The 26,187-nt window shown below is 52.6% G+C and overlaps 2 protein-coding genes across 5 annotated transcripts; one reads left to right on the forward strand and one right to left on the reverse strand.

Annotated features, from left to right (window-relative positions):
• Positions 1–1,695: 1,695 nt before the first annotated feature.
• On the forward strand, positions 1,696–13,870 carry ALG1 (ALG1 chitobiosyldiphosphodolichol beta-mannosyltransferase). 3 transcript variants are annotated; one of them, XM_060031695.1, is made up of 13 exons: positions 1,696–1,902; positions 2,839–2,916; positions 3,054–3,157; positions 5,214–5,362; positions 6,840–6,929; positions 7,267–7,377; positions 8,127–8,248; positions 8,431–8,469; positions 8,791–8,850; positions 9,594–9,704; positions 10,829–10,943; positions 11,842–11,917; positions 13,029–13,870. In XM_060031695.1, exons 1-13 carry the CDS (start codon positions 1,701–1,703, stop codon positions 13,158–13,160), a joined length of 1,389 nt encoding a protein of 462 aa, XP_059887678.1. In that variant the 5' UTR covers positions 1,696–1,700; the 3' UTR covers positions 13,161–13,870. The 3 variants fall into 3 exon arrangements, with proteins under 3 accessions (XP_059887678.1, XP_059887679.1, XP_059887680.1); XM_060031696.2 differs by having other exon boundaries at positions 10,891–10,943; XM_060031697.1 differs by lacking the exon at positions 1,696–1,902 and having other exon boundaries at positions 2,899–2,916; positions 3,098–3,157.
• EEF2KMT (eukaryotic elongation factor 2 lysine methyltransferase) lies at positions 13,859–26,072 on the reverse strand. 2 transcript variants are annotated; one of them, XM_060031698.2, is made up of 8 exons: positions 25,958–26,072; positions 24,044–24,106; positions 23,131–23,211; positions 22,201–22,302; positions 17,660–17,793; positions 17,281–17,576; positions 15,824–15,973; positions 13,859–14,103 (listed from the first exon to the last, which is right to left on the reverse strand). In XM_060031698.2, exons 1-8 carry the CDS (start codon positions 26,051–26,053, stop codon positions 14,003–14,005), a joined length of 1,023 nt encoding a protein of 340 aa, XP_059887681.1. In that variant the 5' UTR covers positions 26,054–26,072; the 3' UTR covers positions 13,859–14,002. The 2 variants fall into 2 exon arrangements, with proteins under 2 accessions (XP_059887681.1, XP_059887682.1); XM_060031699.2 differs by lacking the exon at positions 22,201–22,302.
• Positions 26,073–26,187: the final 115 nt, after the last annotated feature.

Here is a 26,187-nt window from a genome sequence, read left to right on the forward strand (position 1 = left end):
ATTCTGCCAAGGTTCAGCCTCCTGTCTGTGGAAAGGGAAACAGTACCCTCTTGACCTCTGGGAGGACTGAATTTCATGTGTGATGTTGGCCAAGTGGGCAAGCAGTACAAGCAGGACTGGCTTGTGATGCATCCTGCTTCTCTATCTCCCTAGAGAAACGATCCCAACGCCTTCCTCAATCAGGCTTTCATATTCCAGGATGAGGCGTTTACCTCTGGTTTGTCACAACCATGGTACCTGGTCCTTATCCTCTTAGATCATGAGAACAAGAGGGGCTCTCTGAGATGTGAAGTCCCCATCCCTTAATTTACAGGTCAGGAAAGCCAACTGATAGAGAGTGACTTGCTCAAGTTCAAGGCACCCTGAGGCCAAGGTCTCTGGATCCCAGCCCCGTCCCACCTCAGAGGGTGCCCGGAGTGGGCAGGGCATGCGTTCCAGCTTCACACCCTTGGCAATGTAACGGAAGGCAGTGGCCTCCCTGGGAACTGGGGCATTAACGAGGCTGCCCATGGTGTCTGTCTGCCCATCCCTCCATCCGTATGTATGTACTCGTCCTTCCTTACCCTCTTCTACCCTCAGGTTTCAAGCCCTGCCTCTGCCACACACTCACTAATGTTGTGACCTTCAATGACCTCACCTGTAAGAAGGGGAGTCACAGGGCTATTGGGAGAAGCAAAGGAGATACATGCCAAGTCCTGAGCTGGGTTCTAGGGTCCCTGGTGTTGCCCCATCCAGGCTCTCATCAAGGGAGGAGGCGCTGTGTCATTTGTCTAATATGTGGGTGGGTGAGGTGGGGCTGAGGGCAGGTGGTCGCTGTGCCTGACGTGCAGGTTCTGGGGCAGCTCCCAAGGCAAGGGCAGAGGGGGTGGCTTCAAGGGGACCCATTTCAAAGTCAAAGCGCTGTCACATAGATCCACACAGAACTCTTTAGTGTGGTTACTTTGGGAGGTGAGACAGGAGGGTCAGTGGGGAAATTTTCCTTTCTTACTATTTTTTCCTTTCTTTTTTTTTTTTTTTTTTTGGCTGTGCCACGCTGCTTGTGGGATCTTCATTCCCCTGCCAAGGATTGAACTCCGGCTCTCGGCAGTGAAAGTGCAGAGTCCTAACCACTGGACTTCCAGGGAACTCCCTCTTTCTCTTTATATTTTAAATGTTTTATTCAAGTACAACATACATCCTGAAAAATGAATAAGTTTGCTTTTTGATGAATTTTCCCAAATGGACCACACCCACCTTACCAGCACCCAGATCAAGAAACAGACCATGACACCCCCACCAGCTCTCCACTGCCCCCTCCCACTCACTCCCCGACCCTCCAAGGCAGGTCACCCCTCTAACTTCTAACAGTAAAGAGTAGTTTTGATTTACATAATGGAATCAGCCAGTATGCACTCTGGCTGGTCTCTTTTCTCAACATTATGCTTATGCGTTTCATCCAAATTGTTATCTCACTGTATTTTAAATTATTTTAGAACTTTGAAGAAAAAAATGTTCCTACATCCCTACATAGTAACAGCTTTACCTTAATACCACTAAACCTCCGCTCCCAGGTTGGAGGTTCGCGGGCCCCGGCTTAGGGAACAGGGAACCACGTCCCCGCCTCCCTTCTCTCCACCCACCTAGGAGGCTCGGTCTGCGGCTGCGGACAGCCGGCACAGCCGGCGGGAGCGCGGTCACGTGACGGTTGCCGGCCCGCCAAGATGGCGGCTTCCTGCGTGGTCCTGCTGGCGCTGGCCCTGACGCTGCTGCTGCTGGTGGCGTGGAAGCGCTGGCGGTGGGGCCGCGCGGCGCGCCACGTGATTGTCGTGGTGCTGGGCGACGTGGGCCGCAGTCCCCGCATGCAGTATCACGCACTGTCGTTGGCCAAGTGCGGCTTCTCCGTGACCTTCTTGGGGTTCTGCAGTGAGTGCCCCGGGGGCCTGGGAGGGAGGCTGCTCTCTCAGCCTTTGACCCTCGGCTTTGACCGCCCCACGGGGGCCGAGGCGGGGACGCCCCTTTACCCTCTCCTCCGTCGGGCAGCTCTCCGAGGTTGGACGAGCCGGGTTGTGGCCTGGACAGCGGTTGCCACGTTTCTGCCCAGCCTCTGCTGGGTGGGTCCCTGGGAACAGTCAGCATTAATCGAGCTCCTGCCATATGCCAGGACTGTGCTAAGCTAAATGAACTCAGTGCATAGTCTCACTTATTCCTAGTAAGTAGAAAGATGGACTGGAACCCGGGTGGATGTGATCCCAGGGCAAGTGCTGGTAAGCACATCTCTGAGGCTTCTTTTGTCAGGCAGTGTCTGAGAAGACAGGCAACTTGTCTCCTCTCCGTTCCTCACCCTCAGCGCAGAACTCTGCAGGCAGGAGGTATTTCGTTTTTGCAGGATGTCCAGCGTTTTTCTCTCAGTGTGCAGGGGCAGGGGTGTCTGCTCCTCCATCTTCCCCCACTGTGACATCTTTAGAAGGTAGCTCTATCCCATATCAGGGGAAAAAAGGAATAGCACTGGTTGCCTCTGGTCCCTGTTTAGAGTCTGCTACCCCAGGGTGAGGGGCTGGAGTGAGACTTCCTAGGGGTCTCCCTATGGTGTGATAATTCCACCATCTAGGGAATCTAGGTCAGCTTGAGTGCCTACTATGTGCCAGGCATTGTGCTAAGTAAAAATGGATAAGATTCCAGCCCTCCCTCTGTGGGTGGTCTAGTGGAATCTGGACAAGAACTGGCCTCATTCTCTGTTCTGGCTACTGAGGAACAGAGAGGTTCCAAAACACTCTCCCCTATTCACCCTGTGGGGCGGGGATCATCTGACTTTAAATTAGATCATCTTCTCCAGCACATTAAAAGGGACATTCTTTTCAGCCTCCAAACCCCACGATGAGCTCTTGCAGAGCGACAGAATTCAGATTGTGAGTCTGACAGAACTTCAGAGACTTGCAGGTAGGAAGCAGTCAACTCCCGATATCTCTGAATCTGTGTGTGTGTGGGGGGAGGGGAAGGCGGGGAGCGTGGGGTGGGGGGGATCTGCAAATTGCCAAGAACTCCTTTACTAGTGATGGCTGTATTCTGACTTGCAGTTGGGCCCCATATTCTCCAGTATGGAGTCAAAGTTGTGTTTCAGGCAGTGCACTTGCTGTGGAAGTTGATGTGCAGGAAGCCAGCAGCTTACATCTTTCTCCAGGTACGTGTCAGCTCCACCTCCCGCTGTGAGAACCACTGTTTTAACAGTTTTCTTTACTTTCCAGTTTTAAAAAATGTACAGATTGGTAAATGCATATTCACATGTGTGTGTATAAACTTTTAAAAACATGAGTAGGAGCCTATGGTATGTGTCCATTCTATTTATGGTACTCATCCCTTCTGTTTTTCAGTGTTTTACAGATAGTCTTATTTTGTACTTGTTACATATCTAAGTGTTTTACATGCATTATCTCATTTAATTCTTCACAACAATCCTGAGAAGTAGGTTCTTGTGTTACCTACACTTAGAGATGAGGGAACCTAGACCCAGAGAGGCTCTGTAAGTAACCCATTGTCACACAGCTAGGAAGTGCTGGAGTCAGGATTTGAACCAGGTTGTCACTCTAGTTCTGGAGTTCCACTCTTAACCTCTTACCTTGACTGCTTTTTAACATAGAGAAGCTCCTTCTTTTTTTTTTTTTTTTTTTCCTGCGGTACGCGGGTCTCTCACTGTTGTGGCCTCTCCTGTTGCAGAGCACAGGCTCCGGACGCACAGGCTCAGCAGCCATGGCTCACGGGCCTAGCCGCTCCGCGGCATGTGGGATCTTCCCGGACCGGGGCACGAACCCGTGTCCCGTGCATCGGCAGGCAGACTCTCAACCACTGCGCCACCAGGGAAGCCCTTCTTCTTTTAATTGACTGTATTGTATCCTGATATGAGATGTATCCTAATGTATTCATTTAGTTTCATCTTAATGAGCACTCAGATTCCTCCTGATTTTTTTTTTTTTTTTTGCGGTACGCAGGCCTCTCACTGTTGTGGCCTCTCCCGTTGCGGAGCACAGGCTCCGGATGCGCAGGCTCAGCGGCCATGGCTCACGGGCCCAGCCGCTCCACGGCATGTGGGATCTTCCCGGACTGGGGCATGAACCCGTGTCCCCTGCATTGGCAGGCGGACTCTCAACCACTGCGCCACCAGGGAAGCCCTTCCTGATTTTTTTTTTTTTTTTTTTTTTTGCCGTACGCGGGCCTCTCACTGTTGTGGCCTCTCCCATTGCGGAGCACAGGCTCCGGACGCGCAGGCTCAGCGGCCACGGCTCGCGGGCCCAGCCGCTCCGCGGCATGTGGGATCTTCCCGGACCGGGGCACGAACCCGTGTCCCCTGCATCGGCAGGCGGACTCTCAACAACTGCGCCACCAGGGAAGCCCCCTTCCTGATTTTTTTAACCTAAAAATTAAAAAAAAAATAATTTATTTATATTTATTTATTTTTTTTGGCTGCATTGGGTCTTCATTGCTGCTCAGAGGCTTTCTCTAGTTGCGGTAAGCGGGGGCTACTCTTCGTTGCAGTGTGTGGGCCTCTCATCGCAGTGGCTTCTCTTGTTGTGGAGCATGGGCTCTATGGGCTCTAGAGCACAGGCTCAGTAGTTGTGGCGCACGGGCTTAGTTGCTCCGTGGCATGTGGAATTTTCCCGGACCAGGGCTCGAACCTGTCTCCCCTGCATTGGCAGGTGGATTCTCAACCACTGCACCACCAGGGAAGCCCTTTACTTTTAAAATTGTATGGTGAAGAGTATCAGTGAACATATGTCTTTTGCATGGGTTCTGTTTCTTCCTTGGGATAAATTCCTAGGACGGGAAGTGATTGGTCAGAGTCCATGCACTTTAAAAATGTTGTGATGTGTTACTGGATAGTCCTAGAGTAAGGTTGGGTCCATTTATCCCCCACCTAACAGGGAAGCCTCTTCCCCCCATCCTCACCACCACCAGGTATCATTAGGTGTTTTAGAGTTTCCATTCTGATAGGTGAAAAATGGTACCTCCTTGTTCCATTTTTTGTTTCCTTGAATATCAGTGATCTTGGACTTATCAGGTTGGTCAATTTTCTTTTATGACTGTTTATACCTCTTGGTGAGGAAGAGGGTCTTTCTTCTGCTTATAGATTATCAAGAGCTCTGTAAAGATAATTGACTCTTTGCCACGTACGTTATTTTTACTTGGTTTATTCTTGACCGTGGTCTGGTTTCCTTCTCTTCCTTCAAGTCTCTCTTTCCCAGAACCCTCCGGGCCTGCCCGCCATTGCCGTGTGCTGGTTTGCAGGCTGCCTTTGTGGGAGCAAGCTCGTCATTGACTGGCACAACTACGGCTACTCCATTATGGGTCTGGTGCACGGCCCCGGCCACCCCCTTGTTCTGCTGGCCAAGTGGTGAGAGTCTGGGATGAGGGTGCCGACATTGTCCCCAAACTGTGGTGGGAAGAAGGGCCGGTGCGGAGACCCGGGGAAGCTGATTCCTGTGTGCCCTGTGGGGGAGAGGGCAAGGCTGGGGAGTTGGACTGACGCTGGTGACAAGTGATAGAAACAGGCCTGAGCAAAGGAGGGCATTTGTTGGCCCATGAAACTGAAAAGTCCTGAGAAATGGCTGACTTTGAGCTCAAAAAAGGTGTCATCAGGACCCCTCTCATGTCTCTCCACACTTCCTCCTAGAGGTATTTCTCAGGCTCTGGAAGCCCCTTGCTCTCATCCCCACCCCACCAGGCTCAGTGGAGAGAGCAGGCCTGTGGTTGGCTCCTGCGCACCTGGCGTCCTCTAACCCCCTCTGAGTCTGGGGGGCTTCAGTACCCCGTTGTCTCAGGCTTGGGACAAGTGCTCCACTGGAGAGCTGGGGTCCCAGATGAACCCGTACCAGATACCCAAATTGAAACTGGGGACTGCTGCTGGCAGATGGGGACGTGGGTCACAGTCTGCTGCAGCTGATGAGACAGGGAGAGGGAAGAAGGGCCTTGGGAGAAGGTTGGACCTGGAGGAGGAAGCAATGTTGTGTTCTGAGTCCGAGTTATACCATCTGCCTCGGTGTGGACTTGCAGCCTCAAGCCGTTGGCCGGCTGTGGCGTTTCCCCTGATGGGTCATTCGTGGGTGGTGGTCTCAGCAGCAGTCAGTGAGCGCTTGCTGCATGCCAGGCCTCAGGCCAAGCCTTTATCCCATTCAGACTCCAGTGCTGCCCAGCAAGGGTGTCCTTTGATCGCTGTCTTTTTACAAACCAGGAAACCGAGAGCCCTCATGTCACTTGCCACACAGCTAATACATGTGAGCTCCAAAATTCCATCCCAGGCAGTCCAGCTCCAGAGCTTTCTCTGCATCCTGAGTGAGGAACAGGCCGTGGTACCTACACACGCGAAATAACCCTGTTCATTTCCAGTTCTTTTTCAGTCCTGCCCTGTCACCAGGGCTCAAGTCTCCGTTTGGAGCTAATCTGTTGATAACGCCTTTCTAGCATTTGCTAAACTCCCTTTGTAACCCATTGGGAGTGAGCCTCAGCCCCACAGCCTTTGCAGGGAATAGTGCAGTGTGGCTGAGATTTAATAACAAGATTTTATTGTATTTCTCCTTCATTTTATGGCAAGAGAGACTGGATTTTCCATTCTGTAGTGATATATGGTTTCTCTTGAAAGTAATTGTATTTAAGCTGAAAAGCAATCTGATTTAAAGAAAGGTGTGCGGGAGGTAATAGTACAGGTGGTAGAACTCTGTGCAAACATGGGGAAGGTGCCTCGCCAGTGACCTGATTTGGGAGATCCCAGCTCTGCGGCCTCTTCTGTATCATAAGGTGTTGAGTCCCATGGGGCTGGGGTGGTGGTTCCTGGCCCAGAGAGCTCTGGGCTGACCACTGATATGTCTTTTCAGGTATGAGATGCTCTGTGGACGCCTGTCCCACCTGAACCTGTGTGTGACCAATGCGATGCGGGAAGACCTGGCAGAGAACTGGGGCATCAAGTAGGGGCCTTGGGAAACGAGGGGTCCCTCCCAGCGCCGTTGACTCCCAGCTGCTGTGTCATGTTGCAAGGCATTGGGAGCTCCCAGGGTTCCGGGAGGTGGTTACTGGTTTGGGGAGGCTGAGGGAGGAGGAAGCTAGAGTTTCTTTCTCAGCCAGCCAGATGGTCCAGGAAGTGTTCATGTTAGAAATTCTCTCTGTGCTTCTCCAAGTAATTCTAAAGCTTATTGTTGAGACTTGGATACCTAAGCACCCTTCTTCTTCTGGATACTTCTGGGTCTTATGTTCCTTAGGCCTTTCTTCGCCCCTCCCTAGAGCCCCCCAATGATCTCTTTGCAGAGCTGTGACTGTCTACGACAAGCCAGCATCTTTCTTTAAAGAGACGCCTTTGGACCTGCAACACCAGCTCTTTATGAAGCTGAGCCGCACCTACTCTGCATTCAGGGCCTGGTAAGTCTGCTGTCTTCAGCTTTCAGCTGCCTTGTTTTATGCTCGCTGCTGACCTGGAGATCTAATCCAGGGGATGGCAAACTATGGCTGCAGGCCTGCTGCCTGTTTCTGTAAATAAAGTTTTATTGGAACACAGCACGTTCATTCATTTACATGTTGTCCTTGGCTGGTTCCACACTACAAGAGCAGAGCTGGGCTTTGCAGTGGACACCGCATGGCTCCCCAAAGCCTACAGTGTTTACTCTTTGGCCCTTTAAGGAAGTGTTTGCCCTGTACTAGGCTGTGGGTGTCCTTACCCTCCTGCCAGTGGTTCCTGACCGCATGGCGGGGTCTGTGCATCTATGTGTTCTCTGGGCATCTCCCAGGGGTAAGGAGAGCCCTTCTGAGCGGCTCTCCATACAGCTGGTCTTTGTTCTTCTCAGTAACGTGGGGGCAGTTGGAGGGGTCACAGCGTCCTCGTCTTAAGTCTAGGGGATGATTAGAACAGTAAGCCCTGTGAAGGCAGGGGCTGAGTCGGCCTTGTCTGCCGTTGCGACCTCAGCACCTAGCAACACATAAATACAGATAAGAGAGAAAGCAAGGTGCAGGTCTGTGCCCAAGGCCTTGGGTGGTAGGGCCACCTGGTGGCTCTGACGTGGCTGCACCCCAACAACTGGGAGCCTGCGGGCCTCACTCTGGTGGGAGAATGGCCGTTCTCGGGCCCAAGGGCCTGCTCTGTGGCAGCTCATGGGCTCTCTCTGCTCCTTCAGTTCAGAACCCTCGGACTCGGGCATGGAGAGGTCGGCCTTCACGGAGCGGGATGCCCAGAGTGGAACAGTGACCTGCCTTCCTGGGCGGCCGGCCCTTTTGGTCAGCAGCACGAGCTGGACAGGTCTCAGGACCCGCCCGGGCGCTTGGGGCTTGTATGAGCACCTGGATGAGCCTGTGTTCTCGCCGCTGCCAGGCGTGCACCCCACATGTATTTGGGGCCTCGATGAGAAAGGGGAGCACATTGAGCTGGGTGGGGAGGCATCTAGAAACTGGCCCGTGACCCTCGGTTCTCTTTTCCCGTAGAGGATGAAGACTTCTCCATCCTGTTGGCAGCATTAGAAAGTAGGTGTATGGCTGTGACCAGGAGCTGGGCCTGTCGGGGGCTGCTGAGCTGCAGGGTGCTCACCTGGCCTTGCGTGATGTCCTTGGCAGAGTGTTCCTGACCCCAGGGCCAGGGCCACTGGGTGGAGGTGGCAGGCGTGAGTCCCCTTTTGGGTCAGTGAGTGACCAGCCTAGCTCTGAATTGCCACCTCCAGGAGAAGGGATTGCATGGTTGGGAGCAGTGCTCCCTCCTCCTCTCCCTTCCCCCATCCCCTCGCATCAGCCCCTCACTCACCCGACTACATGATCTTGGTTATCATATATTTATTTTCCTAAACACAGAGTTCGAACAGCTGATCGACGATGGAGAAAGCCTCCCTCCTTTGGTCTGTGTTATAACAGGTACCCACCTGGGACCATCCCTGTTCCTGTATTAAACGGGGCAGTGGAGGCATGTCAGGCCTGTGATGTTTGTTGTCTCGTTAATTCTCACCCCAACTCTGTGATGTATGGTTTTCTACACCAGCTTGACGGGGAGGCTGAGGCTCAGAAGGGCTTCATGGCAGAGCATGGAGTCTAGATTTCAATCTCAGATAGCGTGACCTCAGAGATTCTGAGCTTTCTACTTCACAGTGGTTTCCACGTATCTTTTTTTTTTTTAAAATGAGAGTCTGCTCTCCAATGTCAAACTGTTTCCAAAGGAGCCGGGTGAAGAGAGAGAGGCAGAGGAGATTTGGTTGGAGGAGGAGGGTCCTCAGCCAGCTGCCCCACCTTGGACACTCCTCTCCTCCAGGCCCTTGGACGGCGGCAGGAGCCCACTGCTCATGCTGTGCCACCTGGGGATCTGGGCGGGGCACAGGGGCAGTCTGTGTGAGAAGCTGTATTGGTGGGCACTCTGGTGCCTGGCCAGAGTTTATCCTGGCTGTGTTCCCAGCCCAAGGCCTGCTGGGGGAACGGCCATGGCCTCAGCAGTCGAGGTGCACACCCCTTGGGGGTCGTTTCTGGAAGGGGTCTGGATAGGGGCCTGATTGGAGCTGCTGCCTGTGGGCCTTCTGCTCACGCCCTTGCAGGGGCTTCTCAGGCCTGGGGCTGGGGGACAGGGCCAGACGTGGGCCCAGTGCAGTGACTCCGGTTTTCTCTGTAAGGCAAAGGGCCTCTGAAGGAGTATTACAGCCGCCTCATCTGCCAGAAGCATTTCCAGCACATCCAGGTCTGTACCCCATGGCTGGAGGCCGAGGACTACCCCTTGCTTCTAGGTAAGAGGCCTGCAGGGGGAGGGCTGGGGTTTATAAGGGAGTACCTGAGGGCAGGGGACAGAGTTTTTCTGAAGAGGGCCAGATAATGAATGTTTTACCAGGTTCTTTTGCATATTCTTTGTTTTTTTAACCCTTTAATGATTTCAAGCCATTGTCTGCTCAGGGGCCCTACACATGTAGGTCTCAGGCTGGGATGGGCCCTGGCTGGACTCTGGGAGAACGAGGCTGTTTCCTGGTGTGCCACCTCCCTGCCTGTTTGCCCAGGTTACGTCAGAGTGCTCTTGGCCTCCACGGCCTCCACTCACCCTGCTCTTCCCTTGGGCAGAAGGGCTGGGCGGGGCTTGGGTTGGGGTCAATTCCCAAGTCTGGGAGGTACAGAGACCATGAGGTAAACAGTGTGGACTCTCCCAGTGTGAAGGGGCAGCCCTCCCTTCTCTTGCGTTGTTGATCCCTCGGGGAGGGCTTATTGGCTGGGTGCCTATAGGTCTCAGCAGCCACTAAGCTGTCTCCGGAGTGGGAGTCGGGGAGCCTTTGTAGGCAGGCGCTCCAGCGGCACTGAGTGATGTACGGTTGCTTCCTTGGCTTTATATTCACAGCGACAGCTGGTTTTCTGTTGGGTCTGCTTTGGGTTCTTTTTCTAATTATTGTGATAAAATACACATAACAAAATTTGCCATTTTAACCATTTTTCCATTTTTAAGTGTATGCAATTGAGTGGCATTAATTACACTCAGTGTTTTGCAGTCACCGCCACTGTCTCTTGCCAAAACATTTTCATCACCCCAAGCAGAAACTCAGAACCCATTAAGCAATCATTGCTGCGGCTTCTTTTAAAATACAGCGTGGCTAAGGAGAAAAAGGGGGTCAGTTTAAAGAAAAACATTGGTGACGGGCAGGTCGTTTTCAGAAAGGGCCGAGAGGCCAGGAGCGGCAGGTGGGAAGCACCTCCGTGTCCCAGCCTCCTGCCAGGCTGCTCGGCCAACCCCAGGCAGTCGTATGTGGGGTTGGGGACTTCATCACCCCCTTTCCACTCCTCCCCGCAGGCCTCGGTCCACAGTCCTGCAGGATGTGTGGTCACCGGGCGCACAGCCAGAGCTGATGGCCCCCTCATCCTCGCCCTGCAGGGTCTGCGGACCTGGGCGTCTGCCTACACCGGTCCTCCAGTGGCCTGGACCTGCCCATGAAGGTGGTGGACATGTTCGGGTGCTGCCTGCCTGTGTGTGCCGTGAACTTCCAGTGGTAGGAGCGGAAACCCAGTCCTCCCAGGGTTAGGTTATCAAATCAGCAGCTTGGGGGGAACCAGCAGAATTGCCCGGGAAAGCTTCCTGGAGGGTTCCACCTCCCCATCTGTGCAGCTCTGCCACCCAGAGGGAGCAGGAGCCCTCTGGTCCCTGTGGGCGGGCTGGGCCCCACCAGACAGGGTGGCTTCCAGTTAGAGCTCGTGTTGAATAAAAATTGGAGTCTTAAGTACTCTACTTGGGAGCTTGTGCTCACAGGGTGCAATGGTGGCTGGAATTGCCCGCACAGCTCACACGGACTTATTTCTCTCTCTGTCCCTTTAGTCTGAGCTCATGTATTTGTGTTCGAATCAGTTGAATGAGTGTATTTCTGTCTCCGCTCTTCCTGGCAAAGATGGGCAGGAGAGGGCATTTGGAGACGGTAGTGTTAGAAAAGTTTCTAGAAACAGTGGCCCCACCATGAGCTGAGGAGCCAGCTTCTGAATGGGAAATCCAGGATGTTGGAGCCCGGGTTCAGATAGTGTTGGGATCAACCCCCTGATCACCTCTGAGCCTGCCTCCAGCAGGGCTGCCTTTTACCTGGTTTCTCTGCTGTGGAATTAAGAAAAAAAAGGCAGAACTTACTAAGAACGTTCTCACTGAAGAGAGCATGTAGCACAAAAAGTCCACATACCCCTTTACTGTCCCTCCTTCCCCAAATTGGTTTGGATTTTTAATGTGTATCCTGCCAGGTCTTTTTTCTATTCAGATGCCAAATCTAAGAACAGGCTTCCTGAAACCAGACTGTTCCTGCCTCCAGCTTAGCCTGCGGGTGGGGTGGAATTGGGGGGGAGCAGGTGGGCACCTTGGGTTCTGTATCTCCTCCAGGCAGCTCTCAGACCTCCCGATTCTCTCTGCAGCTTACACGAGCTTGTGAAACACGAGGAAAATGGCTTGGTCTTCGAGGACTCAGAGGAGCTGGCAGCTCAGCTGCAGGTAGCGTGTCTGCTCCCACACTGTGGCTTGCAGGGTTTTGGAGATTCCTTGTTCCTGCAGCTGGGTGGGTGGCCCTGGGCTGTGTATGGGTGAGCGGGCAGCGGTCTCAGAGGCTGGGCCCCATTGGGCCCCGGAGGGATCAGGGCTCGCCCCATCTGCCGTCTGGGTTTATGGAGCTCACACCACACAATGATGCTAGAGCCAGGTGGACTGTGCCATTTAGGGGGTGATTGGATCTGAGAAGGGAGAGTGAGGAGCGAGGGAGCTTCCTGGACCGGCCTTATGAGATGGGTGGGCATCTTCAAAGGATACTTCTTTCTTACTACAAATTACAAAAAGTAACACGTCATCATTCTTGATCATTGAGACCAAGGGCAACAGACTTTGGAAAGGCTCAGAAAAAAACATTTTAGACTTTGCCATAGTCTCTGTCAGAACTACTCAACTCTGTTGTAACGTGAAAGCATCCACAATCTGTGGATGAAGGGGTGTGGCTATGTTCCAATAGAAGTTTATTTACAAAGACAGGCGGAGGGCTGCATGCAGCCCACAGGCTGGCGTCTGCAGACACCTTAGTTTAGCAGAGCTGGAAAGAACGCAGGCATCACCTAGTTCTCAGTACGTGAGCAGGACAGTGCTGGGTAGAAGCCAGCTCTTGGTGGAAGGAACAGCAGAGCATTGCAGAGGCAGAGGCGGGGGGCTGCCGGCAGAGCATGGGGTGGGGATGGTGAACACTGCAGCTTGGCTGTGCCGTCAAGTCGGAGCAGAGCAGGAGATAGAGTGTAGCTGGGCCATGAAGGCTCCCCTGTGCCTGGTGAGGGAGGGGGGCTTGCTGGGTCAGGGACATTGGGGTCAGAGCTGTTGAGAAGGGTTAGTTAGCCAGGCCTGGTGTGGAAGCTGGGCCAGAGCGGGAGTCCCGTTGGAGACCCCAGGACACTGGTGGTGGTTCTGGAAGTGCGGTGAAGGAGGGAGGTTTTGGCAGAATGACTGGCCTGGCAGCTGGGCTTGGGGTGCAGCAGGAGCCTGGGCTGCTGGGAAGGAGGAGGGGCAGCTTGGGGTGGAACCTGGAGTGGGGGCAGGAAGCAGTGATGAGGTAGTTCTGGTCTTCTAGATGCTTTTCTCAAAGTTTCCTGATCCTGCTGGCAAACTGAACCAGTTCTGCAAGAACCTCCGGGAGTCAGAGCAGCTTCGATGGGATGAGAGCTGGAAGCGGACAGTGCTCCCTTTGATTACGGACACGTGACCCCTCGGGCCAACGACTGAAACTCCTGAGGTGTCCTGTGCTGGACATCATAGAGAGACCCTCAAGCTGACACCCCTCCTTACCTTTCATCTTCCTCCCCAGGAGCTGGCCCACACTCCCCTCCTCACAGCGGCCACTGCTGGCCAGTCCCTGGGCAGACTCTGTAGATCAGCGCCTTCTGGTGGAAGGAAGCTGAAAGACTGGCAATGGGCACTGCCTGGGGAATGAAGTTACTTTTAATAATCAGGAGTTTTTGTTGACCAGGAAGCTGGCTTAGCCTGCTTTCATCTTTGGAGGCTCTGAATCCCTTCTCTCTTTTCTCCTCCTGTCTTATGAGTCTTTCTTTCCCCCAGTTTATTTCTGTTATTTGTGTCGTCTTGAACATCTCTGCATCCTTGTTTTGTCTCCTGGTGTCTGCCTTTCCCAGAATTGCTTGGTTGTGTCCCTAATATTTTGATTCCTGCCTTGAAAACAGACTTTGCAGCCCACCGCCCTGCAAGGGCAGTCAGATGTGCCACGTGTGCAGCGGGCTTGGCTCCGCGAGGGATTTGCGTCCAGGTTGGGGGGAACATACTTGGTTTGTTTTTTTATTTGCGCGAATGAAATGCTTATCTCTGAGCCAAAAATTTCATTTCTGATTTATGGTGATTTTCTTAAGGACTAAGCCAGCTGGCAGAGAGGGGTCTACACGCTTGAACAGTTTATATTTTATTCGAACAGTTTGTGGTTCCCGATTCAGAATTTAACATTCTTCAAACATTCAAGTCCAGTGCAAGTTTTATCACATTCTTTCCAGAACAGTGATTTAATTTTCACATTATTCTTCAACACCATTTATAAATCTACAGCATTAGTTTCAGAATTGCCATCTCCGAGTGCTCTTCGTAGGGAAACAGTTTCTGGTCGTGACGAGGCACTTCTTCCCACGGGATTCCAGCCCGGCCTGGAGACAGAACATATGCATCTCAGGATGTGGGGTTTGGGGATGGGACACCACCCTATCAGTGTGGGGCTTTGGGATAGGCCTGGGGGTGGGGGGGGGTACAGACTACAGATTTCCAGGCCCCATCCAGACACCTGGAATCAGCCTCCAGGGGTGGGACCAGGAATCCCATTTGTAAGCAGCTCACAGCAGCCAGGTTTGCTGCGTCTGCCCACTGGGCCGTGTGCATCCCTGGAAAGTCATGGCCCCGTCTGGGTCCTCCATCCTGTTACCGGGCACAGCTCAGTAGGAGCTGAGGTTTGAACCCACGTCTGCCTGACAGCTCAGCCTGGTGCCTTCAGAGGCTGGACCTGTATCAGAGGGGCTCACGTCCTCTGTGTAAGCACAGATGTCTGACGAGCCCCTGGCAAGAATTGTTTTGTCATCAGTTTTTTAGGAATGAAAAATTAGTATTTATAAGAATAAAATACTAGACATACAGTGTATAAGTGTCATGATACTACCGTCCGGGTATAACATGTTAATAATAATGTTAATTGGTGTGTATGGAGTTTCCCCATATGTGTATTAACATGACAGTTATTTTTTTAAAATAAAAATGAGCTTAAAAAATGAGTTTATACTGTATATGCTGTTTAGCACTCAGCTTTCTTAAAATACAGCGTGGATATTTTTTCACATAAGCATCTGAAGGACTTCGTTATTTCTCGAGGCTGAACACCCGCTGTCAGTGGGACACACTGTACAGGGGTGGGCGCTGGTCCTCTCTGTCAGCAGAGGCAGCTGTGGGAGAGCTTTGTTTGGGGGGTGGGGGATTGGGGCAAGCACAGGGCTCTGCACTGCTGCCCAGTCATGTGTGGGAAACCCTGATCAGGCCTGGCTCGTGGTGAGGACTGCAGAGTGGGGGTCATGGGGTGGGGGGTGGAGAGTGGGGGCCAGCTGCCTGGCTTCAGTCCATGGGTGCCTGGGTGATTACTCAGCTGCCCTGCACCCCGGTGTTTTCATGGGTGGGACAGAGGATGGCAGCAGCCCCCCCCACAGGTGCTAGAGGGGCTGACGCAGGTCAGGTCTGAGAACAGTGCCCGCCTGCAGCAGTGGCAACTCAGGCAGACCCCACCCCCTTCTCTAAAGCATCCCTCTCTCTTCCATTTACTATGTGCTTGATCTAGTAACAGCAGCTGCCGTTTTCCCGAGCACACCCTTTGTGCCAGCCCTGTTCCACCTCTGAGGTGGATGTTTCTGCTGTACAATGAATGAAGACCTGGAGAGGGGTGGCCCAGCTCCACCTGGGACCCACCTCCAGAGCCTGCACCTGACTGCTGTGTGGCCAGAACTCATCTACCCTGACACCAGCTGGCATCCACCATCCTTTCCATTTTACAGGCAAGAAAACTGAGGCCTGAAGTCTCTGAAAACCTGCCCTAAACACACAGTAGGACTGCTGGTCTCAGACTTCTGAGATCACTGCGTCAGCCATCTCCTCCCCAGAGCACCAACTCCCTGGCCCTGGCTCCTCTGCTGACCTCCTGGGTGGAGGGTGGGGGGTCGTTGGCCCAGCACATTGTGGTCTGGGGCTTCCTGGCTTGTCTCCAGGGCCCCATTCTTTTACTTTCCTGATTTCTGCCTCCCTGGAGTCCTGTGTGTGGCCAGTGCAGTGGCCCTGCAGGCCTGGGTGGCAGCCCCTCAGAGCCAGCAGCCCAGCCAGGGGCCCGGGGCTCACCCAGCTCCGTGGTGAACAGCTGACATGTCTCCGGGTTGCGGATGGTGAAGGCAATGTAGGCGTCAGGAACCCGCTGGTCCTTCTGGCAGGCAGAGAGCTTCTGCAGGACCCCGACCAGGGAGAGGACAGTTTCTGGGCAATATAGCACATCTGCGATAAAAACCCCAGGTTACTGGAAGGAGCTCCTCCAGGACCCCAGGATAGAGGCCTCTGGGTTGTGCCGACATGGGCTGCAGTGTGAAGGCCTGGAAAGCAGCAGTTCTATTAGGTTCGTGCTGTTGGACGGTAAGAAAATTATGGGGGTAAAAAGAAAAACCCTTAGCAGAGAGAGCTGCTGAAAGACACTGCAACACATGAAAAATATCCAGGACTCACTGGTGTTCCTTTAAAAGAAAAAATCAATTCTCTGCCTATGGCCTGTTTAGAAGATGCTTAATGAAGCAAACCCTGACTGCCTCAGACTTCTTGTTTCCTTCCTGTGGGGGGCAAGCCCCCTCCCGCCCACCAGCTGGGCCTGCAGGGGTGAGCTGCTTAGCCTCTGTGCTCCAGCCGCTCTGGGCCTGGGTCTCAGGGCCATGGCCAGGCCAGAGCACAGTACCATCGGCCAGATGGGGCTGGGTGGGCGCCGTGGAGGGCAACGGTCCCGTTGGTGCCCACACCATATGCCCCTTCCCTCAAGGGTCCCATCCTTGCACCAGAGTGGGTGGTCCCTCCTTGTGGGACTCGTTTTGAGGACCTAGGACAGAGATACACAGGCAGAGCACCTTCGGCCTCAGGGACACACAAGCGTGCACGGAGAAGGAAGCAGGTGCTGACAGAGGTGGGGGCACCCAGAGCTCCTTCCCCGACCCTCGGCCTGGCCTAGGGCATGCAGAGGAATCAGGATCATGCTGTTCTTTGTGGTCCTGAAAGGACAAGGCTGCTGTGGCCACTTCCGCCCCCATCTGAAGACAGGGGGTGTAGGTGGAGCCAGCTCGGCTCCCTTGCTTTGTGGGGCTGCTCTGGCCTATTCATTTAGGTTCTGGATGGCAACTGAGAGGCCTCCCTCAGGCTGCTGGAGAGGGACGTGAAGTCTGTCTGCTGGGTTGTGGCCTGGCTAAGACTGGTCACCCTAGTCTGGTGCCCTGGGGCCTGTTCTGTTCATCGCAGGCCTTGCTGGGAAGAGCTGGTTCCTTTATAGGATGGACCATTAGCGTGGCAGTAGGCATGGCCACTGTCTCAAATGGGAGGGCTGTGGCTTTAGGGCACCCAAGAGGCACGCTCTGTGCTTTGATGTCACCCTGGAGGCCCACACGACCCAAATCCCATCATTCCTCCCACCAGGCAGCACTCACTGGTGGGAGGTGGCTCACTGAAGGTGGCTCACTCACTGGCTGGAAGGTGGTCCCCTTCCCAGCACTGAAAGCCAGGTGGAGCTTCAGGGAGGCCACACTCCAGTGGCCTAAGCTGGGCGGTACCTGCGGCAATGACGATGTCCGGCTGGAAGGCAGCAAGCTGAGGGACCGTCACAACATCCCAGTCCACCCGGGCCACCATCACCCTGGGGCTCTCTGCATCGGCGGTGTCGTGTTCTGGGTGCTGGGCCAGGGCGGCGACATTTGGCTCCAATGAGAGGCCGTTGAGAAGGACGTTCCCTTGGAGCTGCTCGAGGACATGGCTGTGACAGTCGCTGAAGACGTATGCTCTGGGCCGGCACATCTTGCAAATGGCCAGGCCCGTGAGGCCGGCTCCACTGCCAAGCTCTAAGACAGTCCTGCATGACAGGGAGAAGCGGCTGTGTCTGTGATCCCCCTGTGGCAAACCTCCCTGGTGCCCAGCCCTGCACCCCCAGGTCACCTGTGAGCAAAGCCCGCTGGGTTCTCCATGGCCCACTCTGCCAGGTAAAGTGCGGCATTCCACGTGACCAGGCCCGTGGTGCCGTGGGAAATGATGGCCGTGCTCTCGCAGAGTGTGATAGAGTCCCCGGAGGGCTAGGCAGAAACAGGGAGAGAGAATTAATCCAGCAACCAGGGCAGGTGTGGATCACATAAGGAATTAGGATTTGAGTCTAAATGTGATGGGGAGCCACTGGCGGGTTCTGAGCAGGTGACACAACCCTCGTGAGCTCAACGTGTCAGTGGGGACAGAAGAGGGAAGCAACAGGGCACGTGGTAGACCCGAGGACAGTGACCCCAGAGCCCACCTAGGAGGGAACCTGCCTGCTCCGGTAGTGGGGGTGTGAGGGCCCCGAGGCAAGGCCTGAATGGCTACTGGAAACACTTAGAAATGTATGACAATAACAGAAAACATCATTTCAGAAATAAAGGCTACTCAAAAAAGCATGAGCATAACAACAAACCAAAACATAAAAACAGATAAACTTTAAAGAGAAACAGGAAGTGAAAAGGAGCAAAATTTTAAAAATCAAAAAGAAATTAAGAGATTGTCATGGGTTCAATCGTTTCCCCCCAACATTCATATGCTGAAGTCCTAAGCCCCAGCAACTCAAAATGTGACCTTTTTGGAGATGAGGTCTTTTTTTCCTCCTTTTTTGGCTGCACCGTGCTGCTTGCGGGATCTTAGTTCCCCCGACCAGGGATTGAACCCCTGCCTTTGGCAGTGAAAGCACGGAGTCCTAACCATTGGACCACCAGGGAATTCCTGAGGATGGGGTCTTTATAGAGGGAATCAAGTTAAAATACAGACATAAGGGGACCCTAATCCAATCTGACTGTGTCCTTATACGAATAGGACATTAGGACACACACGCGGGGAGAAGATGGCCATCTGCAGGCTGAGGAGAGGCCTGGAGCACATCATTTCCTCGCAGCCTCAGAAAGAAACAACTCTGTCGACACCTTGATTTTGTACTTATAGCTTCCAGAACTGTGAGATGATAAATTTCTGTTGTTTAAGCCACAAATTTTTAGGTACCTTTAATGAAACAAAAGCAAAGAACAAATACTAAAAATTATAATTCAAGAAAGCATTCTTGAGAAAACAAACAGATTTGAAATGAATATTGAAAGAGTATACACTGCACCTGAGGTCACTGACTCAGAACGATCACAACCTCGAGACGTAGTCTAATAGAATTACTGGACTTTAAAGAAAAAAATGCTTTGGCTATCTAAGAGAAAAGGGCATGTGACATAAAAGGGAAAGAAAATTAAATTATCATCAGGCTTTTGCACAATGATGCTTTATGCCAAAGAAAGTGGAGGAATATATTTAAGAGACTCAGGGAGAGAAGGTGTGAGTCAAGATTCAAGTAAAAATGGCTCAATCTGTTATCAACATGCAAGAAGTCCGGGAAGGTCCATCCGACGAGCCCTTCTTAAAGAACCTCCTAGAAAATGAACTTGAGACAACCAAAATGGCTACAGAGACATCAATATACGGACCAATACAGAGACTGAAAAGTAACAGACTACGGTATGTGCCTGAGGTCGGTAATGTTTCCACCCGTATCCCTGGACCCTGTGATTGTGCTGTGCTTCTTGGCAAAGGGACTCTGAAGATTCATTTAAGGTTACAGAATGTGACATGGGGAAATGATCCTGGATTATCCAAGTGGGCCCGATTTAATCATCAGGGCTGATGTTTGGGAGATGCAGAAGAAAAAGAGGCAGGAGGGATTTGAGGTGGTTGCTGGCTTTGGAATCACGGGGCCATGAGTCAGGGGGACAGGGCGGCTCCTAGAAGCTGAGAACAATCCTGGGCCAAGAGCCAGGAAGGAAATGGAATCACATTCCTGCAGCTGCAGAAAACGCAGTTGTGCCAATGACCTGAAGGGCCTGGAATGGTCCTCCCCCGGGGGCCCAGTCCTACAGATACCCTGATTTTAGCTCTGTGAGACTCAAAGAAGAGTAAGCAGCTGAGCCCAGCAGACTTCTGACCTACAGAACTGGAAGATAGCACATTTATGTTGCTTTGAGCTGCTTAGTTTGTGGTAATACTATGTAACGGCTCTATGATGTCTATGTAGGGAGAATGAGGGTGGCACATATAAAAATTTATGCTGTTTTCAGTAACCACAGTTGGTGTGAGGGATTAGTGCTGTTGTTCTGAGATCGCTGCATGCACGAATAATATGGGATAAGCCAAAGGCAGTTGGGGGATATCCTAACATCATCCCTATGCTCTTGAGAACCAAAATTTCCAGAGCAGAAGAAAGGAGATAGGGATCCAATGCCAAAGAGGCTGAGTGAAAACCCTTCTGATCCTGAATCAGAAACATCGATATGGACTCATGAGGTATTTTCTCTTAAAAAGTATGGATATGTATCTCCACCCATATCCTAGCTCTGTCCACGGAAAGGCCTAGACAGCAGCAATGATCATCCCTAATGCCCAGACTGTGGTCTCTAAATATCATTTCCCACTAAAAGAAACTAGGGCTTCTTGAAGACATGGCTGATTCCAGGTCTGGGGCAGGAAACATACAAGATGAGTCTGGAAAAGCTTGACATAAACTAAAGTAAGAAAACTATGAGGTGATGTCAAAGGACCCAGAAGCCTATTTGAGGGGACTTCCCTGGTGGCGCAATGGTTAAGAATCTGCCTGCCAGTGCAGGGGATACGGGGTTGAGCCATTGTCCGGGAAGATCCCACATGCCGTGGAGCAACTAAGTGCATGCACCACAACTACTGAGCCTGTGCTCTAGAGCCCGCAGGCCACAGCTACTGAGCCCGTGTGCCACAACTACTGAAGCCTGTGCACCTAGAGCCCGTGCTCCACAACAAGAGAAGCCACTGCAATGAGAAGCCTGCGCACCGCAATGAAGAGTAGCCCCCGCTCGCCACAACTACAGAAAGCCCATGCGTAGCAGTGAAGACCCAATGCAGCCAAAAATAAATAAAATAAAATTACTTAAAAAAAAAAAAAGAAGCCTATTTGAAGTGACTCAAAATAGCACATTTTGAGCTTCAGTAACGATGCGATTTGCAATGGTTTGAACCCCTACTGGGAATGACAGGAAACCAATTCACTATCTTGAAAAGGAAAGAAGTCTGTATTCTGCCTTTCCTCTACTAGCTGTACCAGTAGGTAACCAAATACGGATGAAAGGAGGCACTTCCTTATAAAATTTCTCCAGCTAATGAATGAAAACAAAATGATAGAAAAATCACTGGGACTTCCCTGGTTGTGCAGTGGTTAGGAATCTGCCTGCCAATGCAGGGGACACGGGTTCGAGCCCTGGTCCAGGAAGATCCCACATGCCATGGAGCAACTGAGACTGTGTGCCACAACTACTGAGCCCACGTGCCACAACTACTGAAGCCCGTGTGCCTAGAGCCTGTGCTCCGCAACAAGAGAAGCCACCGCAATGAGAAGACCGTGCACCACAACGAAGAGTAGCCCCTGCTCACTGCAACTAGAGAAAAGCCCGTGAGCAGCAACGAAGACCCAACACAGCCATAAATAAACAAATAAATAAGAAAAATCACCTTTTTGCATCCTTCAATGAATTAATAAGTCTAAGCTTTAAGCACCCACAAGTGCTACCATGAAGAGGATAAAAAAGAGATGACGTGACTTCTAGGACCCAGGCTGTTTTCTTGCCAAAGGGGTCAAACAGACAAGAGTCCGAGTGGGCCTGTGAATCCAGCCGCCAATTTTTGGGGGACAGAGGACAGAGGAACAAGCTGAACAGCACCATGTGTGTGCAACAAAAAGCCAGCTTGTGGAAAGCTGTCCAGGCCAAATTGCCAGGAAGAGCTGGGGGGACCTGCGGATGAAGGGAAATTTTGAGCCAGACCTAGTTAATGGGCAAGACTATGCCCAGAGGTGCACATGGCAGTGGTACGACCTCAGTGATTACTCTGAAAGAGCGGGAGGGCTGGGATGGGTCAAATGAGGGCTTTGTGGGCTGGCTGCCCAAGTCCTTGGCTAGATTGGCAGTTACCGTGGTGGCCGCCTTGCAACAATTCGATAATCTAATTCTTTTGCATGGTTTTCTGTGTCTTTGTTTTAAAATAAAAGGTTAAAGAAGAAAGAAAACAAAAACTGTTGTGTGTAGAATGGACTTCTGTGGGGTAAGAAGCCAGGTGACCAGTGAGAAGGCCAAGCACCAGGTCAGCCTGGTGATGGTGGCAGTGGACAGTGGGGAGAGACAGCTGTCCTGTAACATCCATCCATCAAATATTTATTGAGGTCTGAGCGCCAGATCGCTGCTGTGCAATTCATGTGTGTTACCTAATTTAACGCCAGTCACCCCGTAAGACAGGTGTTATTTGTTGAAGTGCTTGGTTTACAGGTGGGGAAACCGAGGCTCAGGAAGGTTAACTGACCTCGTCTAAGACTACAGAGCTGAGGAGTCAGGATTGAAGCCACACGAGGCTGACTGGAGCCTGAATCAACTGTGTGTGTGTGGAGGAGGGCGCATGTCTCCTACCAGCAGGTAGCTCCGGTGGCACTGGGTGGGCTCCTCGGCCGTCAGGACCTCCGCCAACGCCTCGTACAGCTCGTCCAAAGGCTCCATGTGGATAGCCTCGTGCTGGGGGCGGGCAGGGCGAGAGCTTCAGCAAAAGGATTAAGTTGACCCTCGTGAATCAAACCAAGGTTCCACCTGCTTGCTTTTTTTTTTTTTGTGGTACGCGGGCCTCTCACTGCTGTGGCCTCTCCCGTTGTGGAGCACAGGCTCTGGACGCGCAGGCTCAGCGGCCATGGCCCACGGGCCCAGCTGCTCCGCGGCATGTGGGATCTTCCCGGACCGGGGCACGAACCCATGTTCCCTGCATCGGCAGGCAGACTCTCAACCACTGCACCACCAGGGAAGCCCCCACCTGTTTACTTTTACTATGACTTGTAAAAATGGCTGGAGGATTTTCACCAAATTTGGAGGGGAGACTTGGGATGTGATTGACTTAATACAGATCACTTGGTGGGGGGACCTGGGGGACCTCAAAGAGAGGTGTAGAGAGGGTGAGGGTGAGGTGTAGTGTAGGGCAGGAGAAATGGGATATGTGAGAGCTGGCAGGACAGAAGGAGAAGGTGGCATTTCCCACATTCAGGGGTTCCTGGTAGGAGTGGGAAGGTTCCATGGGGGACCAGGACCACAGAGGAGATGCAGCCACTGCTGGAGACCCCTCAAAGCACAGAGGAAGTACCCTGGCCCCTCCTTTCCTCCCTCCCTCCATGGCTTCTCATTGGTGGAACTCAGCTGGGAGCAGTTGCCCAGGGAGCCCCCTGCTACACGGGGATCTGTAGAGCAGGCAAAGAGTATGGGATGGATCTGGGCTCCAACAGGCAAAGCCCACGTTTGGAGAGCCAGCCAAGTCCTAGATGCTGCCTGGTTACCAGATGGCCAGTGCCCATCACTGACCTTTCTGATGAGCTCTGAGAGAAAACTCCAGGCATACTTCACTGAGGGTGGATGCTTCATGCACAGAGGATGCTTCACGGTCTGTGACGAGGAACACAGTGTGGGTTGCTGGAGAGACTCCGCCTTAAGTCTCCCATGAGCTTCAAGTGAATACAGGGCAAACCCCAGTTATCCGATTCCTGGAATTCTGGCCCTGGGTGACCCTTATGCATCTGAAAGAGTTTAACATATAAGCCCTTTCCTAAAAATATTTCTCCACTACAGTGGCACAGACCATGGCAGTGTTTCTAATGCCCTTTCTGGGCAGGAACATAGGGCATACGGACTCAGGCTAACACCCTGCTGTAGACTGAATATTTGTGTCCACTCTACATTCACATGTTGACTCTAACACCCACTGAGATGATATCAGGAGGTGGGGCCTTTGGGGCGTGATTAGGTTATGAGGGTAAAGCCCCCATAAATGGGATTAGTGTCCTTATAAAAGAGACCCCAGAGAGCTCCCTTGCCCCTTCTTGCACCTTAGAGTCCAAACCCCACCTACAAAAAGCAGGGGCCCATCCACAACTAGAAAAGACACACTGGTGGGCAAGACTTGCCTGCTTCTTTTCCCCTTAAACGTTGAAAAAAAAAAAGTCTCTGAGCAGCTAGCAAATGCTAGAAGATGTTCCTACAGCTGTCATCTCCACTTTCTCTGTGGACGGTTTAAAAAAACATCCCCCAGGTTCCCTCCTCTCATGCAGCTTGTTGTATATTCTGATGTCTTTATCTAAGAAAACAAAAGAGCCGGAGCTGTCTGAGGTACTCACACCCAGATGCAGCGTCTTTCTTTTTAAAGGATACGTGTGCACCTGTTACGTCTTCATGGGCAAATCAGGCCACTGATGCATTCCAGTGATTCTGTGATTCTTACCTTCTGCAAAATATCCAGCAGCAGCTCAGAACCTGATGAGTCCCTTAATTTCTCTTCTAGGCTCTATTCAAAGAGAGAGGGGGAAGAGAAAGAAATCTCAAGGGCATTATCACAGGAACATTAAACATGCAATGGGACATGTTGGCAAAGTGCTAAGTGATCTCTCCCCAGGGACCTGGGGCCAAATGATGTGGAAGGCACAGGCAGCTGAAAGCCTGATCTTGAGAAGTTCCGGGTTACACCTGGATGAGTCAGAGAAAGAACATCAGAAGACAGACTCTTGGTTTGCATTAGCCCTGGCAGCTTAGCCTTGCCTGGGTCACAGACCAGCTCTGTGGCTGAACTGGAATTACAGGGGGAGCCACAGCATTAACACCTGGTAGGCAACCTGAAACCTTTCCACGGCAGGATGGCTGCTTCACTGTTCAGGTCCCGGCTCCTGTCACCTCCTTGGAAGGCCTTCCCGACTCTCCTAAATTGATGCATTTCCCTGTTTTATTGACTTTCCAGCCACCATCATCTCCCCGTGTTTTCTTGCTTATTCATTTACTTGTTTATTCTCTGGCTCTCCCATCTAATCAGGGCTTTGTCTGTATTCTGCTGATACTGGTGCCTGGCTTGTGGAAGGCATTCTGTAAACATTCGTTGACAGAATAAAAAGTACTAGCTAACACATATTCATGTAATCCTGACAACAGCCCTATGAGGTTAAGCATCATTATACCCCCATTTTACTAATAAGAATATAAAGGCACAGAGAGACGAAGTCACTTGCCCAAGGTCACACAGCTTGTGTGGGGTGGGGCAGGGCCAGAATTCAAAGCAGGTTGTCTGTCTCCCAGGTCTGAGTGCTCCAATGCTGCTGTCAACTTCTTTTCTAGTCAAACCAATGGTAAGAACAGTTCTCACCACATGGGTGCTGTGGGTGAGCCTAAGTGAGCACTTAGCATGGGACTGGTGCAGAGTAAGCACTCACTCATGAACAATTATAGTCGATATGAATTGGGCCCAATGGATGCTGTCATGAAAGTTTAAATTTGGGGTTAAAAAATGTACACATTCCTTTCTGACGGGAAATGATCTCCCAGAATGCTAAATGGTTTATGTCAATGAAACACAAATGACTAACCTCCACTCTTAAGATGGGGCAGACCTGGGGAGGAATATATGTTCAAATTGAGTCATCCCAGTGGGTTCACCGCACTTGAATTATGGATTATAAAGGACGCAGCGTCATTAGAGCCCTGGACTTGGCAGAAAGAAGCTGCTGCCTCGGCCACGCGCCTCTGTGTGAATGGCAGGTCCCCAGGGCAGGGAAGTGAGCTTTCGTCTCTTTCCTGGACTGTTTTGTACCTCCCTGTCTCTTCCATCAGCTGCCTCTGAGAGGGCTTTGTCCAATGCTGCTGACACAGATGAGAACACCCAGGCCTGAGGGGTCTGTGACCTGGTCGCTGAGTTCAACGCAGCGTGGTCTCCCGCTGCCCTGAGGACGTGGGCTGTTTAAATGAGCAGCAGCAGCTGTTACCCAATGGCCAGGATAATAACTGGCTAAAAAAAGGCACAAACTGTCCATGACCCTAAAAACCCAGCGAAAAAAGGAGTTGGGAGGAAACCCCGCATTCCTTCAATTCGTGGGACTCGGTCTGCAGAGACAGCGGAGGGCGGGAAGGGCCCAGGGGAGGACGGAGCTGGGGGCTGAGCGCAGGGTGGGCCCAAGGGTGCTGAGGTGGACCTCCTGCTCCCCGCCGCCAGCCCGCGCTGGCCCCAGCGATGCCCGGGGAACCGGACGTGATGCCGGGGCCCGCGAGGGAGCAGAGGCCGCCGCGTGGCGGGGCGAGCAGGGGTGAGCCCGGAGCCCCGCTCCACCGCGACCCCGGCGCCCCCCACCCGCCTTCCGCGCTCCCCACCGCCCACCTGCCAGGGGAAAGAGCTCAGGGCGCGCGCCGCCAAGAAGCGGCGCTCGAAACTTCGCAGCAGGGGCGCAGCCTCAGCGCTATCCTCAGGCGCCATGGCGGGGCGGGGACGGGCCCCGGCGTTGCCCGAGAGAAGCGGAGAGCGGGGCTGCGCCGGGAGGCGGCCCGAGGAAACGCGCGGAGCCGGGGTGGGGCTTGGGGCGGGGCCAGGCGCCGCTTGGGTCCTGGGAG

Source organism: Delphinus delphis, chromosome 15 (genome assembly GCF_949987515.2).
Source record: "Delphinus delphis chromosome 15, mDelDel1.2, whole genome shotgun sequence".
In the NCBI taxonomy this organism is placed as follows: Eukaryota; Metazoa; Chordata; class Mammalia; order Artiodactyla; family Delphinidae; genus Delphinus; species Delphinus delphis.

What these genes read in the sequence shown, in the direction of transcription:
- EEF2KMT (XM_060031698.2), bottom strand. Translation starts at nt 26,053, where the DNA reads ATGGCGCCTGAGGATAGCGCTGAGGCTGCGCCCCTGCTGCGAAGTTTC. An exon ending in TGCTGGATATTTTGCAGAAG is followed by an intron (nt 23,212 to 24,043) that starts GTAAGAATCACA and finishes TCCTCGTCACAG; the next exon opens with ACCGTGAAGCATCCTCTGTG. An exon ending in TCTCAGAGCTCATCAGAAAG is followed by an intron (nt 22,303 to 23,130) that starts GTCAGTGATGGG and finishes GCCCGCCCCCAG; the next exon opens with CACGAGGCTATCCACATGGA.
- ALG1 (XM_060031695.1), top strand. Translation starts at nt 1,701, where the DNA reads ATGGCGGCTTCCTGCGTGGTCCTGCTGGCGCTGGCCCTGACGCTGCTG. An exon ending in CAGCTTACATCTTTCTCCAG is followed by an intron (nt 3,158 to 5,213) that starts GTACGTGTCAGC and finishes TCTCTTTCCCAG; the next exon opens with AACCCTCCGGGCCTGCCCGC. An exon ending in GGACTACCCCTTGCTTCTAG is followed by an intron (nt 9,705 to 10,828) that starts GTAAGAGGCCTG and finishes CTCGCCCTGCAG; the next exon opens with GGTCTGCGGACCTGGGCGTC.